We start from the raw sequence: 16,623 nt of genomic DNA, 5'->3' as shown, positions 1-16,623 counted from the left end.
ACCCTGAGCACATCAAGTGTAGTCTAGCTTCTGAGTGGTCCCCATATCTCACACTATACAGTGCAGTTGGCATAATGACACTGTCAAAAATCTTGCACCAGAATGTAATCGGAATTTGAATTTTATAGACATTTCTTTTAGTAGTGTAGAGAGCTTTACAAGCTTTTTCCTTCAGTGTGTTCAATGCAAGGTCAAAGTTCACTGAGGCGCTGCGTTTCAGGCCAAGATAATCATAGCATGATAAATGCTCTAGACTGGTGTTTCCTAGACTGAAAAGGTGTCTTGTTTCCTGAGATCTCTCACTCTCTTTCTCTCACTCTTTCTCTCCCTCTCTCTCACACTCTTTATCTCTCTTACTGCCTCTCTCTGTCTCTATTTATCATTCTCTCTCACTCCATCTCTCCTTCTTTATTTCTCTCTCTCCCCCCCTCTCTTTCACTCACACTATTTCACACTGTCTCTCTCTCTCTCCCCATATATCTCTTTCTCGCATTCTTTCTTCCTCTTTGTCTCCCTCCTTGTCTTTCTGTCTCTTTCCCCATCATCATTCCCCATTTCCCCTGTCCCTGCCCCTCACCTCGTCTTTTGATTCATCTCTATCTTTATCTCTCCTCACTCTCCCTCTCCCTCTCCTTTTCTCTCTCTCACACTCCCTCCCTCTCCTCTCCTCCTTCTCTCTCCCTCTCTCTCCCCTTCACCGACTCCCTCCTCTGGAGTGTCAGGACTGATAGTAATGAAACTGATTTGAAGTGCAGACATGGTTCTGTTGCTGGTGCTTGCGCATGGAGCCCGAGCTGGAGGTTCATCAGATATGCGCTTTGATGCTCTCAGGTGAAGCAGCTCTCAGTGGCCCTCACGGTTCTCTTTAAAACCAAAATAACGCGGCGAGGCCCTCGCTCCGTGGCGCGCATGCCAACGAGCACGCCGTCTAGATCAGGCCACGACTTCACAGGCTCCACAGACGGGCTGCACGCGGAACGTCTGTTGCATCACACTGCAGGCAGTTTGTGCTCGGTGCCGTCGCATTTCATTGCGTGCTCCTGCAACTCTACTGGTAAAGCAAACCAATGCAAAGGTCATGGGATTGACATCCAGGGAGCACCCAAACAGTACGGATGAAAATGGACATACGGACTGTAACGTGCCTTGGATGAAAACACCTAAATGAATGGATATTAGATATTAATGGATATTACAGCCTAATTTCTCAGAAATCTTCTGTGTTAACTAAACGTAGGTAGTTGGTAACTGGGTGCATATTAGAAGGGTTAGGGTTGTGAAAGTCTTCAATAGGCCAAAACTATACCTAGGTAGTTGGTGGCTGGGTCCATGTTGGAAAGGTTAGGGTTGTGAAAGTCTTCTTTTGAAGCTTGTGGGATAATAAATTGTTGTCGTGGTAGCGGGGGATGCTTCCCCTGCATAGTAATCCAGGCCTTGAAAGCAGGAGAGCCGTTTTCACGGTGTGGCTCCATATCAAGCCTCACAGCCTACATTATTTCACACCACCTTGCCATTGTTCCCCGCTCAGCTCCTCGTGTCTGGAGAACCAATTACTCTGTTTTCCAACTGGCTGGATCTCTGTCAGTACTATCGCCCTTCGTGGGAAAGCACTGCAGGTCCGCCGACGGCAACGGTGGATTGGAGGTTTGGAGGTGATTTGTGTGTGTGTGTGTGTGTGTGTGTGTGTGTGTGTGTGTGTGTGTGTGTGTGTGTTTGTGTGTGTTTGTGTTTGTGTGTGTGTTTGTGAGGGCCACCTCCCCCCCCCCCCCTTCGCATTAGTTGTTTTCATGGCAACCATACTGCCCAGCACCTTGGATGCTCCATAGAAAACTACAAGAATGTCTCACTGTGGAGGTTAGAGATGTGTCAGCTAATGTTTTAGTTGTACTTATTTAGTTGTTTATACCCTCAACAGGATCTCACGCGCGCATACACAGACAAACAAGCACACACTCTCGCACACACACACCCACTCTCTCACACTCACACACACACACACTGTCTCACACACACACTCTCTCACACACAGATACTCTCTCTCTCTCTTACACACACACACACACACCCACCCCTTCTTTTGGAGTTAAATATCAACCCGGCGTAGCTAGGTGTGTTTTGTCTGGGTCAGATTGAATTAGTATTAGGGGCTCGGCAGTGAATTTAAGTTTCAGAGACTAAGGCTGTCTGGCTGCCTCAGCTGTCTAGTCACCTTTGGCTGAGAGGATGCACTTAGGGTGGAGTCTGACTCACACACTCACACACACACACACACACACACACACACACACACACACACACACACACAGTGTGCTGGCCTGCCTCTCACTCAAACTGTCACACTGTGTTCAAACACACGCCGCACCAGACTGAGAGGCGTATTAAATAGATGTGTGTGTGATACAGAGACAGATAGAAGGGAAAGACAGAGAACTAGAGAGGTGTCTGTGCACAGTGCAAGAGAGTGAACAAGAGATGTAATGTGTGTGTGTGTGTGTGTGTGTCTGTGTGTGTGTGTGTTTGTGTGTGCAAGAGTGAATGAGTGGATAGCATAGGTGTGAGAGAGGGGCAAAACCTACTGATAAATGGAGTAAAGTTTACAGCAGACCATGAGGCATTTGTGTGTGTGTTTGTGTGTTTGTGTGTTTGTTTGTGTGTGTGTGTGTGTGTGTTTGTGTGACAGGGTGTGGGTGGTTAACAGATGAGCGGGAAAAACTCATCTTGTGCTTCCTAAACCATATTACCCAAAGTTCTAATGACTCGAGCACACTTCATTAGCGTGAAGGGCTGCTCCTCCGTCAGGTGCTGTGCATGTAAGTGTGTGTGTGTCCCTGTGAGTGTTTGCATTTGTGTGTGTGTATTTATGTGCTTGAATTTGTGTACGTGAGAGAGTGGGAGACTATGCGTGTGTGTGTGTGTGTGTGCGTGTGTGTGTGTGTGTGTGTGTGTGTGTGTGTGTGTGTGTGTGTGTGTATGTGTGTGTGTGTGTGTGTGTGTTCGTGGGCATAGGGTTTGCAGTGTAGGCTAATAATTTGATTGCAGTGGCGGGCAGCTCCTATATCATAGTAACCAGTCGTACTAATGTTATCTGCCCCTTCTACAGCAGGACACAGAGTCAGGGCAGTCTCTCTCTCTTTTCTCTATTTCCCTCTCTCTCACGCGCTCACACGCACGCTCACACACTCACGCACGCACACAGACGCACACACACAGACATACACGCACACACACACACACACACGCATACACCTGCACACACACTCACACTGCATCTCTTCAACAGTCTCTTTAAAGCAGTTACTTGGTCGTATAGACACTTTGTAGGCTTTAAAAACAAATATGAGCGGGCTAAGTGAATTGGCCATCATGAAATGAATCCCACCTCAGTAAAAACAGCAAACAGCGTTTACTTACAGCCCACTGGATGTAGCCCTGTACAGTTTCAACGTCTTGCCAGAACTGTTGGATTAGGGGCCTGTTGACAACGTCGTAGCATGTCCTGTGGGAAAAGTGGTGGGAAAAGCTGTGTTGTGTATCATCATATGTGTGTGTGTCCAGCTTCTGGAAAGTTGAAAAATGTGATCCCACTCCGTCACGTTTCCCCTTGCTTACATCTCCTCTTTGGACGTCTGGTTCCCTGTGCGCAGGTGGAGTCCACCCAGAGCATGATCCGAATCCTGGGCCTGTCGGCCACACTGCCCAACTACCTGGACGTGGCCTCCTTCCTGCACGTCAACCCCTACATCGGCCTCTTCTACTTCGACAGCCGCTTCCGACCCGTTCCCCTCGGACAGAGCTTCCTTGGTGTCAAGGCCACCGGCAAGGTGAAAGAAAGACGCATACACAAGCACACACTCACACACTCACATACACAGATAAACAGACACATACACAAACACCCCATCATCTGATAATATTGGGATTATGAATGTGTTTATTAAACATTTGTTTTCTTTTTGGTTTGGTGTACATTTTAGACTTGATCAAATATATGAAATATTTGTCTCTCTGTGGTTGTCTGCAACTGCTGTGTGTTAGCCTTGACACCTAGTGTAAGCTAACCCAAAGACCCCCGTGCATGCTAAGAGCACATTGCTTAGACTGACACAAAGATGAAATGGCCAGAGCCTTTCACAGTGTGGCTTTCACCGAGAAAGATACCGGTGGTTAATAAAGTGGTAGAGACTTAAGTGAATAGTGAAATAGTGTCCTTTTGTTCCTATCTCTTAGATCCAGCAACTGCACGACATGGAGGAGGTGTGCTATGAAAATGTCCTGAAACAAATCAGAAATGGACACCAGGTAAACACCCCCAGATGTCTCATACATGTAACACTGTGTCTATGTGTGTGTTTGTTTTTATGCACAAGACGCCCATGTTTACACAGATGGAGCAGTCCCATTAGTGTGCACTTTGTGTGTGTGTGTGTGTGTGTGTGTGTGTGTGTGTGTGTGTGTGTGTGTGTGTGTTTGGGTGTGTTTCTATGTATGATGTCTCCACCGATATCTCTCTGCAGTTTAACAAACACACACACACACACACACAAACACACACACACACACACTCCTGCCGTATATCAGCCTGAAGGAGCCTGAGTGGCCTGATGGCGCAAAGCAGAAAAACTGGAATCTGCGACACGGGACTGGATCTACGGCCTGGGTTCAGTCAAGGCTAATGGGGTATTAATCACAAGCCAAGCGTCACCATCCGGCCCTCACGGTTCCCCCAGCTCAGCAAACGACTCGCCGAAGGTCGCCAGTACGGAACTAGTGACTCTCGTCCCCCCCCTTCTCTGTCTCTTTTTCTCTCTCTTTATCTCTCTATCTCTCTATCATTATCTCTCTCTCTCTCTCTCTCTCTCTCTCTGTCTCTCTCTCTCTCCCTCTCTCTCTCTCTCTCTCCAGTGGCAATTTGCGCCCTGTGACTCCGGACAAACTCAATTTCTGCATCCCATAAATCACGGAGGCGAGGAGACCACACTAAAGCGCCAAAGCGCTCGCATCAACACCACTTGCAACAACAAAAAAAAGCGAAATAAATAAAAAACATGCGTGCTGTTTTTCCTCTCCCAAGCCAAGTGATTACACTGGGTTCCAGACTGCAGGGGCCGGGCGGTGGAGTACTTGAGCTCTGTCGTTCCCTGCGTCATGATGAGTGTCCTGTGTCTAAATCAGAGCCCAAATATCAAGAGATCTCTCAAGTGCTCGGCAGCTCACCTCCCTGAGAGAGAAAGAGGCAGAGACTGGGGTGGGAAAGCTCACCTCCCTGAGAGAGAAAGAGCTAGAGAATGGGGTGAGAAAGCAGTGTGTGGCTGAGGTGACTCACTAAATTACGGAGGATTCCATTTCCATTTGTGTCGTCTTTATTTATTGCACAGACAGAAAATGGTCGCCGGACAGTCAGCCCGCCAACTTCTTCAAATGGTGGGAAGGAGGGCATTAGACAGCAGCCTTCATTGCACAGAGGTAGACTTGGGATTCTTGAGCTCGACAAGCACTAGAAGCCCAGATCCATTTGCCATGCCACACAGGCTAATGGCCGCTGGGCAGGTTTACATGTCATTAGGGAATCAAAGGCAGTTTGTCTTTTTGGACTCCTTACTTAATTTGAATTATCATGTCACCATGTAAAGTGGTTTGGTCCCTGTGTTTTTAACCCATATGCCGTGGTGTTGTGAGCACCGTGCTCTATCGAACAGGTGTGTGGTCGCTGAGCTAGAGGAGAACAGGTGTGTGGTGCTCTATCGCTGAGCTAGAGGAGAACAGGTGGGTGGTGCTCTATGGCTGAGCTAGAGGAGAGCAGGTGTGTGGGGCTCTATGGCTGAGCTAGAGGAGAGCAGGTGCTCTATCGCTGAGCTAGAGGAGAACAGGTGTGTGGTGCTCTATCGCTGAGCTAGATGAGGACAGCTGTGTGGGGCTCTATTGTAAATTCAGAGAAAACACCTTGTTTCTTTAACTCCATTTACTGGTTCCACTTCAAGTAAATCCGTACCACACACACAATCACCTCCCAGGTACAACATCCGGTCCCTATCAAAGTAAAAGTATTATAACCAGAAATACATAGTTAACAAACTCACTCTCTTTTTTAAATAAAAAAAACTTGAGGATTACATATTAAAGTGAGCATAACATCACAGGGCATAGTCAAAGTGTAACCTGAATATTCTTACAGCACCTCAGTGCCCTTTAGGTAACAACATAACAAAAGTGAACATATTGCAAATATATAGCCTAACTTGGTTAAACATTTTCTGAATGTACTTTAGTGCAAAGGTATAACAACTGTACAAAATTAAGATTTCAGTTTAGTCAAGCTTCCATTGTCCATCACTCAGTGCTTTGAGTAACATATGAGCTGATGCGCCCTTTTTGGTAAGACAGTCTGCAAGTTGGTCTTTTGTGTTTTTCCACAACACACGCTCAATCCTCTTCATTTGGACAAGTTCTTTTATGCTACTTATCTCCAGGCGAAGTCTTTTCTCAGAGACAGACTTCGTAGACTTAAGTGCATCAACAAGCGAATGGTTGTCTGTCACACAGATTATAGGTGGTGCGTTTGCAGCGCCACCTGATGTCAGCTCAGAGAACAATGTGGCTAGAAAAATTGCATTGTCTATTCCATCAGACATTGCCAATGTTTCTCCAGCAAGTGTACTTCGCACAACTCTCTTTACTCTCTTTGATTGCCAAGAGAGTGGTGAAAATGTACCATCTTCTCCCATCAAAACAATTAAATGACCTCCTTGAGTGGCTCCATCGGAAAGATTTCCAAAAGAGGCATCACTGAACATGACAATCTTGAGAGCACTCTCACTTCCCAAGTGTTGGAAGTTTAGCACTACTTTCTTGGATTTAAGCTTACACACTATTCTGTTTGCCTCATGAATCGTTTGCACTGTTGCATTCTTAAGGTTAGAGGCCAAGTTACTAGCATCAAACATGACATCTGGCCTGCTTTGTCTTGCTACCCAGAGAATCTGACCTATCTTTGATCGGAGTTGATCCTTTTCCTCTTCATAAAGAGGAGAGTCTTGCTTGACAGCTCGTGAAGGAGCCATGTGTATGGGCTGCATGTGTTGGGTGTAATTCTCCTGATGAACCTGCACAGCATTATTTACAGTCACAAAGTCTATTCCAACATAGCAGAAACGATCATGTTCTTCACGCCCCACTTGAAAGACTGACCTGAGGTAAGGTATCACTGTTTCAGAGAAGCTTTGGGTGCCTCCCCATATGAAGTCGTCGACATGACATGCCAGTACCCCAGTAACAGCACAGTCTTTGTCAGTCCAATAGAAAACAGCGGGGTCTACTTTGGACATTTTGCCCCCTGCTTCCAGCACTATTTCTTTCACTCTGTTGTACCAGTACAGTGAGGCATCTGCCAAACCATACACACATTTTTTGAGCTTCCATAATGTTCCTTTGCAGTCTGCCTCATGGGGAGGCCTGATGTAAATGTCACGTGACAGCTCTATTCCCTGTAGGAATGCAGCTTTTATGTCCATGGAATGTAGTGTCCACTGTTTTTGACAGATGACAGCTAAAAGTAGTCGAAGGGATTCAGAAGCACATGTTGGCGAATCTTTCTGTAGCTCTGACACTTGAAGCTCTTCAAAACCTCTTGCCACTAACCTTGCTTTAGGTACTATCCCGGCCGAGGTCTCTTTCAGAGTGCATACCCATCGGGTGCTGATGCTTCTTTGTCCTTTGTCTTGAACAACTTCAAACACTTTGTTGTCACTCCAATTCTTTATCTCCTCCTGTTTAGCTATGTCAAATGACACATCTTTTGTTATTAGCACATCCTCACTGTTATCTGTTGTCATCACAGGTGGCTCTATCTGAAGGTCATTCAACTTTGATACATCGATTGAATCAGTCTTGCCTGCAACATTGCTTGGTTCAATGTATAGCAAATTGTACCAACTTTTGTATTTGCCGGTAGCTTTACCTGCTCGACCAAGAACTTCTGCTCTGTGTAAAGATCCACTACGGCCATCTCTGTAATTCAGAATTTGCCCTGTTTTCAGAGGAACATCATTTCGCAGTTCTATGGCATTTTGCATCCATGTGTCATCATCTGCTTGGTGTGTTTCAGTCTCCATCCCTGTGAGTACTCCTGTTCCTGTATCATCCATGTCACTGTCAAGAGAGGTGTGATCTTCTGCAGCATCTGTCAAGTTTTTTTTTTCTTTCATAAGTCTCAGGTAGTGCACCCTAACACAGGTACCACCATGTCTGACAAAGACCACTGCTCCATCTTGGCCTATCACAGTGCCTGGTCCTTTCCACTCTGGGCAATCTACTCTCTTGTAGTACACCTTGTCACCAGTCTCGTATCTCTCATTTGTACTACGTAGCTGTTTACGCAGTGCTCTCCTTATTCTCTCTGAACACTCTGCCTCAGTAAATGCCCTTCTTGCTGCATGTAAGGCAGAGATGTGTTTTGCTACCCACTCACTTTTTGTACTGCCCTCTAAGGCTGGCGGCTTGTCAGTCAGCACGGAGGGCAAGTTAGGGTTCTGTCCAAACACCAACTGATGAGGACTGTAGCCGTGAACATTTTGCATGGTATTCTTTGCCATGAGCGCCCAGTCCAAGGCAATGTCCCAGTCACAGTCGTTACTGTTTCTCAATTTCTGTATGATCTCTGTCAATGTTTGATTGTGACGTTCACACAGTCCATTACTCCAAGGGCTGTATGCAGCTGTTGTTTTTACTTCTATGTTGAAATTTTCTGCCATATCTCTGACCTCATCATTGTTGAACTCTCCTCCATTGTCGCTGAACAGCTTCTGAGGTGGGCCATGCACGCTTATCCAGTCATGGATGAAGTGTTTAACAATCTCAGGTCCTGCCTTAGTGGTCAGAATGCTTCCTGCACTAAATCTCGTGAATTGATCAATAATGTGAAGATACCACATACCTGGCTTCAGTTCATGGAGGTCGACTGCCACGGTTTCATTGTGCTGAGATGCCAGAGGAAGACCAACAGCAGGCCTGGGTTTCATCTTACTGTATCTTCGGCATGTGTCACACTCACTCACAATTTTCTCAAGAATGATGGCACATTCTGCATCTTTTGTGCCTGAACTAGATAAAAGCCTTAGCAGCCGTTCAGCCGAGGCATGACCAAACTGTCTGTGAAGTTTCACTAGCATTTTTTTCTTTTCAGCTTTGCTCATGTTTTCTGCGACAGCCAGTATTTCCTCATCGCTTTGTTCATTAGAGGCGCCACCTCCAGTGGCTACAAGGACACAATCATCACTTTGAGAGGGTTCACCCCCAGTGTCCATAATGTTCACACAGTAATGCCCAGAGCTTGTAAAATCCAATTGTACAGGTTGATTGAACATCACTGCACTGTCATTTTCCATGTTGAGAACAGTCCCTGCCTTTTTCATGGACAACTTGCTTAAAAGCAGTGGAATCTGTGCTGGAACAACTTCAGTCTCAATGTTGCACTTTGTTTGACCAATCTTTGCCGGAATTTTCAGTTTTCTGGTGGAATGGACCACTTTTCCATCCCCAAACTTGAATGGTCTATTACTGCGTTGCTCAGTCTTTCTCATCTTCTCTGACTCACTTTTGCTTATTCCCCTGATATAGCTATCTAGCCATTCCTCTCCACACACAGTGCGTGTGCAGGCAGTGTCTATTATTGCAGAACTAAAACATTCTGTCAAAAATATTTCTGCATCAGTGGGTGACTCTTTTGTAAAGAGAGTAATGTTACACTCATCAACGTCTTCAGTTAATTTTACTTGCTCACCCTTGTGTGGGCAGTCCTTAGCCCAGTGGAATGTGCTTTGGCAAATGGCACATTTTGATCTGCGTCCGAGCTTGTCCAAAGGGTTAGTGCCTGGCAAGGGTGTTTTTGACTGTTCGCCTTTTGACCACGACGGTCTGCTTCTCTGGCGCCTCTGTTCAGTCGTGACGTAGGCAACGTCTTGGTTAATTCCCATCGTTGGAGCTGACATCTTCCCTCCAAAAATCCTTTTCAGTGCCGACTTCATTGAAGCAAACGTTAATTCCGTACATGCCGTCAGCGCTAACTGTCGGTCTTTTACTTCAATGCATGCCGTGTCAAGCAACTTGAAAGCTAAAACGGCATCGGGCAATTCCATGTTGTATTTGCGCATTCTTAAATAACGTTGCTCAAAGTTAATGATGTAATCAGTCATTGACACGTTACTGTCTCTCGTTATCCGATCAAAATTCGAATATGCCTCATACGTTATGTCCTTTTCTTCTTTCAGAAACAGTTTATCAAGTGCATTTAACAAAGTTGTCATACCAGCATCTTTGTTTAGATCATCGATAGGTACCTCCATAGCTGTGTCTCACGCTCGCCCAGTAAGCGCCAAAGCCACCGCAAGAGCCTGCTTCTTTTTTGGAAGTTCTGTAACTCGTGTCCACATTTCAACTTCATTTTTCCAGCTTTCATACGGCTTTCCTTCGTCAAAGGTCGGCGGAATCTTGTAATTTGCAGAAACCATCCTCTGCTACCATGTAAATTCAGAGAAAACACCTTGTTTCTTTAACTCCATTTACTGGTTCCACTTCAAGTAAATCCGTACCACACACACAATCACCTCCCAGGTACAACACTATCGCTTAGCTAGATGAGGACAGCTGTGTGGTGCTCTATCGCTGAGCTAGAGGAGAACAGGTGTGTGGTGCTCTATGGCTGAGCTAGAGGAGAGCAGGTGTGTGGTGCTCTATGGCTGAGCTAGAGGAGAGCAGGTGTGTAGTGCTCTATGGCTGAGCTAGAGGAGAGCAGGTGTGTGGTGCTCTATGGCTGAGCTAGAGGAGAGCAGGTGCTCTATCGCTGAGCTAGATGAGGACAGCTGTGTGGGGCTCTATCGCTTAGCTAGATGAGGACAGCTGTGTGGTGCTCTATCGCTGAGCTAGAGGAGAACAGGTGTGTGGTGCTCTATCGCTGAGCTAGAGGAGAACAGGTGTGTGGTGCTCTATCGCTGAGCTAGATGAGGACAGCTGTGTGGGGCTCTATCGCTGAGCTAGAGGAGAACAGGTGTGTGGTTCTCTATCGCTAGATGAGGACAGCTGTGTGGGGCTTTAGTGCTCCTGCTGGACACCCCACAGTAAACACATCCAGTCCATATCTGGTACGAGCGCAGACGACCAGCAAATATAAATAATGCATAATGCAAACACTTTCTATAAACATATAGATTTGTGTAAATATTCCACCAATCAGTGGCGGACATTTTTGAATGAGGATCATTCCTAATCCGCTCCACCCCCCTCGGCTGGGCACGGAACAACTTCTCCGGTTGTTGTTCCCCCAGGCTCCGGGCTTGCTGTAAGATATACACATGCACACACAAATTTCCTCAAAGAGAGATAGTGAGTGTGTCTGTCTGTCTGTCTGTCTGTCTGTCTGTCTGTCTGTCTGTCTGTCTGTCTGTCTGTCTGTCTCTCTCTGTGCCTGTGTGTGAGTTAGTGAGTGAGAGGGAGATCTAGTGAGTGTGTGTGTCTGTTTCTGTGCGTGTGTGTGTGTGTTAAAATATGTCTGCATGAGAGAGTAACAGAGAGAAAGATGGAAAGACAGAGAGAATGTGTCTGCTTGTTCTGTGTGTGTGTGTGTGTGTGTGTGTGTGTGTGTGTGTGTGTGTGTGTGTGTGTGTGTGTTTTGCATTTGGTCTCTGTTTGGTTCCATCTGCTCTGTGTATCCAAGTCCCAGTCCAGCCTGTCGTTTCTGTGCCAGAGTTTACCAAACAAAACACACACACACACACACACAGACTCGGATGTGCCAAGGGACACTCCAAGCTATTAACGTTAGTTGGAAGCCGTCCATCGTTTTTTGAACTATTAGCCACAATCTAATTACTGTGGCATGATGCTTAAACAACAAAACCCCTGGAGTGCTGGCTCCAAATAAGCACCTTTTCCTAGTGTGAAACTGTCACAACACACACACACACACACACAAACACGCGCGGCGGCAAAATGATTTGGCCAAAGCTGGCATAGCGGTTGGCGGCAGAGGAAAGAGAAGTGAGTTGAGTTCCTGTTTTGAATGGTAAAGTGTTTCAGTGGCGGATGCTGATGCGGAGGTGCTCGTGCTCGGGCACAGGGCCAGCTCTCGGCCTCCCAGGACTCCCTCTCGCTCCCCAACCTGATATTAAATTGTCAGAAGTAGCTGTGACATATATTAATTTCATCGGGGAAGGCGTGATGGATGGAATTTTCCTTATGAAGTGCCGTCTTCCCTCCTCCCCTGTGTACCCCCTCCCCACACACACCGCTGTGGCGGGCGTCGACGGACAGCGGGCCGGCGGAAGTTTAATAAGCTTAGGAGCCATCAGTATACGCCAGCACGACTCCCTGCCTGCCCCGCACTGATAAAACAGACAGAAGAGATGGGAGGAGAGGAGAAGAGAAGGGAGGAGAGGAGAAGAGAGAGAGGTGAAAAAATTGGATAAATAACATTTTGCTGCAGAAGGTCTCACCGGACTGTTACTGTTGCGGAGTCTAAGTCTGTGTGTGTTGTGTGTGTGTGTGTGTTCCCATGATGAATCACACCATGTTTATTATCATTTTTGCTACTTATTTAACTACGTAAACATCCGTCAGACATGCGTTTGTAATGATGCTCACCTAGCGGTATCAAAAGCAGTATAATCCCTCAGTGTGTGGGAAGGCGACGTCGCTCATCTGTCCAGGAAGCATGGATCTCAGACATTCTCTGCCGTGTGACTGGTCCTCCAGTGTGATAAGCCAGTCTATCCCAGAATGCCTTGTTGATGGTAGGGCCTGGAATCTGGAAGGGCACATCATTACTAATGATATTATAATCACACAACCCTTTTACAGTGTAATGAAATGGTATGATATAGTGCAGTGCTGCTGCTTAACTAAACAACACCACACAAATGCCTTGTAATTACATAAAACAGTGGTGGAGTTCAGCTGCTAAGAGGAGAGTGTGTGTGTGTGCGTGCGTGCGTGTGTGTGTGGGGGCGTGTGTTTCTGGGCTAGTGCTCTCAAAAAGTGAAATCTATTCATCCGGATTGCTCTTGAAAGCCCCCTTCAGCGGATATGTGACATTATGAGCAGATTGACTAGCAGGCCACGGTTTGATTTTATTTTAGTCCTGCCAAAGAGGAAGAGGTTCTTAAAAGAGAGTGGGAGCTTGTGGACTCAGCTGAAGTTGTGCTGCTGAAGTCGGACTTAAATCGGAGATTAAAGATCATCGGAAGACACAAGACCTCCGTCTCCCTTGTGTACCTTAAAGGCCTATAACAAGTCTGTGCTCCCCTCTTCTCTCTCTCTCTCTCTCTCTCTCTCTCTCTCTCTCTCTCTCTCTTCCTACATGACCTGCTTTGGCCTCTGCTGCCAGTCCTGATGAGCAGATGCTTTCCCTCTCGTCCTCTCCAGCATAAAGTACTGCCTGGTTGGGGAAATTAGTCTTTATTTCGAGCTCTTGTCATTCACCACACAAACCCAATTCCAGATTGCTGTGGGCGGGAGCTGCATGTGTGTTGGCAGGTGTTCAAGGACACTTTTTGTTTTGTCTTGTGGTTGCTTTTTTTCCGCTCTGAAATAAGTTATCATAAATGTATTATCAGCTACTTGTGTCCAGGCCCAGAGTCCTCTGATTAGCGGCTGGATGTTGGGTCTAGTAACAGATAGACAGATTTTTTGAAGAAGAAGAAGAAAAAGAGGATGAGCAGAAGAAAAAGAGGACGAGCAGAAGAAAAAGAGGACGAAGATGATGATAATGATGAAGAAGAAAAAGAATATGTGAATGTAGTGGTGAAAATGATAATGAAGAAGAATATGATGTGAATGGTGGTGGTGGTGCTGCTGATAGTGATGATGATGATGAGGTACAGTACAGTGGGCTCCTCTCTTCAGTGTAACAGACCTCCACTCGGCAGGGATTCCAACCCACGATCTCATGGCTTGGATCCTACTACTCCCACTCAACACTACATGCCTATGGTCACCAGCATGTCACACTGTGTTGTGCATACGTGGGTGCGTGCGTTTGAGAGCGAGGCCTTCATGCCCTACAATCAGAGACAGACTGAAAAGAGTTATGTTTTCACAGCCTTCTGTAACTACCCTTCTCTGTGTTCCTCTGGTCAACCTCAGTCCACCAACACATACCTACCTCTCTCTCTGTAATATAGTGTCCTCTCTCTCTCTGTGTAATGTAGTGTCCCCTCTCTCTCTCTGTAATGTAGTGTCCCCTCTCTCTCTGTAATGTAGTGTCCTCTGTCTGTCTGCAATATAGTGTCATAGTGTCTTCTCTCTCTCCGTCTGCAATGCACTGTTCTCTTCCCCCCTCTCTCTCTCTGTAATGTCCCCTCTCTATCTCTCTGTAATGTAGTGTCTTCTCTCTCTCTCTCTCTCTCTCTCTCTCTCTGTAATGTAGTCTCCTCTCTCTCTTTCTCTCTGCAATGTTGTCTCCTCTCTCTCTCTCTCTCTCTCTCTCTGCAATGTAGTGTCCTCTCTCTCTCTCTATCTCTCTCTCTCTCTGTCTTTAATGTAGTGTCCTCTCTCTGTGTGTCTGTAATATAGTGTCCTCAGAGGACATGGGTAGTGAAATAGAAAGCTGGAGAGAGAGGCGGAGCGAGGGAGTGCTCAGGCGGGTGGGGGACGGGTCCTCTGCTACCATCTCATAACTGTCTTGTATTTCTGTTATTGATTGTGTTTGTCTGGGGTATTGACTGTTTTGCAAGGGCAGAGCTGAGTATAATAGGAAAATTACACCCCTCTTCTGTCCTTTCCAAAAGACACTCACACACCACTGTGACCTTGTGAGAACAAGGGCATGTGTGTGTGCATGTGGCAGTAAGTATGTGTGTGTGTGCGTGCATGTGTTTAAGAATGGACCTTCAAAGAGTTTTATGCCTCTGCAGTTCAGCCTTGAGTGTGTGTGTGTGTGTGTGTTTGTTAAAGTTGTTTACATGCCTGTTTCTGTACATGCGTGAAAATTGGACTGAAAGATTGTCGATAATGCACTGGTTTAACATTCTGTTTGTGTGTGTGCGTGTGTCTGTGTCCTGTTGCAAACATGTGCACACCTTTTTACTGTAGTCAGTCTTTCTTAGCACTATAATGCCATGGGTTCTTAAGCTCACAGGTGCTTATCAGCTGACATTGTCTGTGTGTGTGTGTGTGTGTGTTTCCTCCAGGTGATGGTGTTTGTACACGCCAGGAACGCCACTGTACGTACAGCCATGAACCTGATCGAGATGGCCAAGAACCGGGGTGAGGTGTCCTTTTTCCAAGTGGACCACGGACCCGACTATGGCCAGTGTGAGAAGCAGGTATTAAAACAAGGGAACTAAAACACTATTAACTGACCATAAGGGACCCGCACATGAGCTCCTCTCCGCCCCGGGGAACCAAGATTCTCCAGTAAAAGCTGTTAATGTTCCATTTAGAACTCAGTGATGAAGGTTCTTTGTAGCTTTTGTCTGTGGTCACCCACTTAAGCACTAGGAACCTCTATCAAAGACACTGTGGACTAAGCGTAGATGATTGCTGTTATTTTCTCCCCTAATTCTTCTCGTGGAGTCTATCCGTACTGGCCTTCTCCCCTCTGTGAGGCCTGAGGTGTGTGTGTCTGTCCCCTCAGCATGGGACCCTTGACACACACATGGTGGAGCAGCTCAGCACTGCGCTCACTCTTTCACTATGGAGGTCACACACCTACCATTACTGCCACCACAGCAGGAGCACCCAAGGTTCCAGTACACAGAGCTGAAAGGGGAGCGTGTTAGAGAGAGAGAGAGAAAGAGAGAGTGTGTGTGTGTGTGTTTGTGTGTGTTTGTGTGTGTTTGTGTGTGTGTGTGTGTGTGTGTGTGTGTGTGTGTGTGTGTGTGTGTGTGTGTGTGTGAGAGGCACGCTGCTTCACCAGAACTGCTTGCGTCAGCACTAACCAAGACGCAGGAACACAGCAGAACCTACCTCTTGAAGGTCCCGGCAAGTGATTCCCACCATGCAGAGCAGAGCTAGAGCAGTGGAGGCGCCTGGGCCATGTTGGAGGGCTTCACTCCTGCCTCTGATACACACACACACACACACACACACACACACACACACACACACACACACACACACACACACCAGCACAGCTTCACTTATGCTTACCAGGCATGCACACACCAGCACCGCCTCACTCCTGCCTCACACACACACACACCAGCACCGCTTCACTCCTGCCTCACACACACACACACCAGCACCGCTTTACTCCTGCCTCACACACACACACACCAGCACGGCTTCACTTATGCTTCCCAGGCATGCACACACCAGCACCCGTCTCACGTTACAGACAGGCTTTTGTCTGAAGGTCCAGCTCCCAAGTCCACATTTGCAAAATTAAGATAATAAAAAGCTTTACAGGTGGAAAGGGGGGAATTTGTCCTTTCTGGTCAAGCAGAAAATATGGTAATAAGATTAGTGAAAAACAGATTGGATCAATGTGTAGCCCATCCTGGCTTGTCTGAGTTTAGCACCGATAGTGTGATTCTTGGCCCAAACTGTCCAGTTATGAAGCCATCTGTGCTGTTGGCTTGGCAGGGCAGGTGGCTTGTCTCTGGGAGATTGTGTTAAACGTGTGTTTGTGTCTGT

General features: G+C 46.7%; 1 protein-coding gene across 1 annotated transcript in view; it reads left to right on the top strand.

Annotated features, from left to right (window-relative positions):
• Window positions 1–16,623, top strand: part of ascc3 (activating signal cointegrator 1 complex subunit 3) — a 170,428-nt gene that overhangs the window by 85,790 nt on the left and 68,015 nt on the right. The window contains exons 12-14 of the mRNA XM_080857663.1: window positions 3,645–3,821; window positions 4,228–4,299; window positions 15,177–15,311. Of these exons, the coding sequence (XP_080713789.1) occupies window positions 3,645–3,821; window positions 4,228–4,299; window positions 15,177–15,311 (384 nt within the window). The remainder of the gene's footprint in view (window positions 1–3,644; window positions 3,822–4,227; window positions 4,300–15,176; window positions 15,312–16,623) is intronic.

The sequence above is a fragment of the Sprattus sprattus genome (genome assembly GCF_963457725.1).
Source record: "Sprattus sprattus genome assembly, chromosome: 19".
Lineage (NCBI taxonomy): Eukaryota > Metazoa > Chordata > Actinopteri > Clupeiformes > Clupeidae > Sprattus > Sprattus sprattus.
The sequence above is the reverse complement of the archived record's forward strand: the minus strand, read 5'-3'. Positions and strand labels throughout refer to the sequence as shown.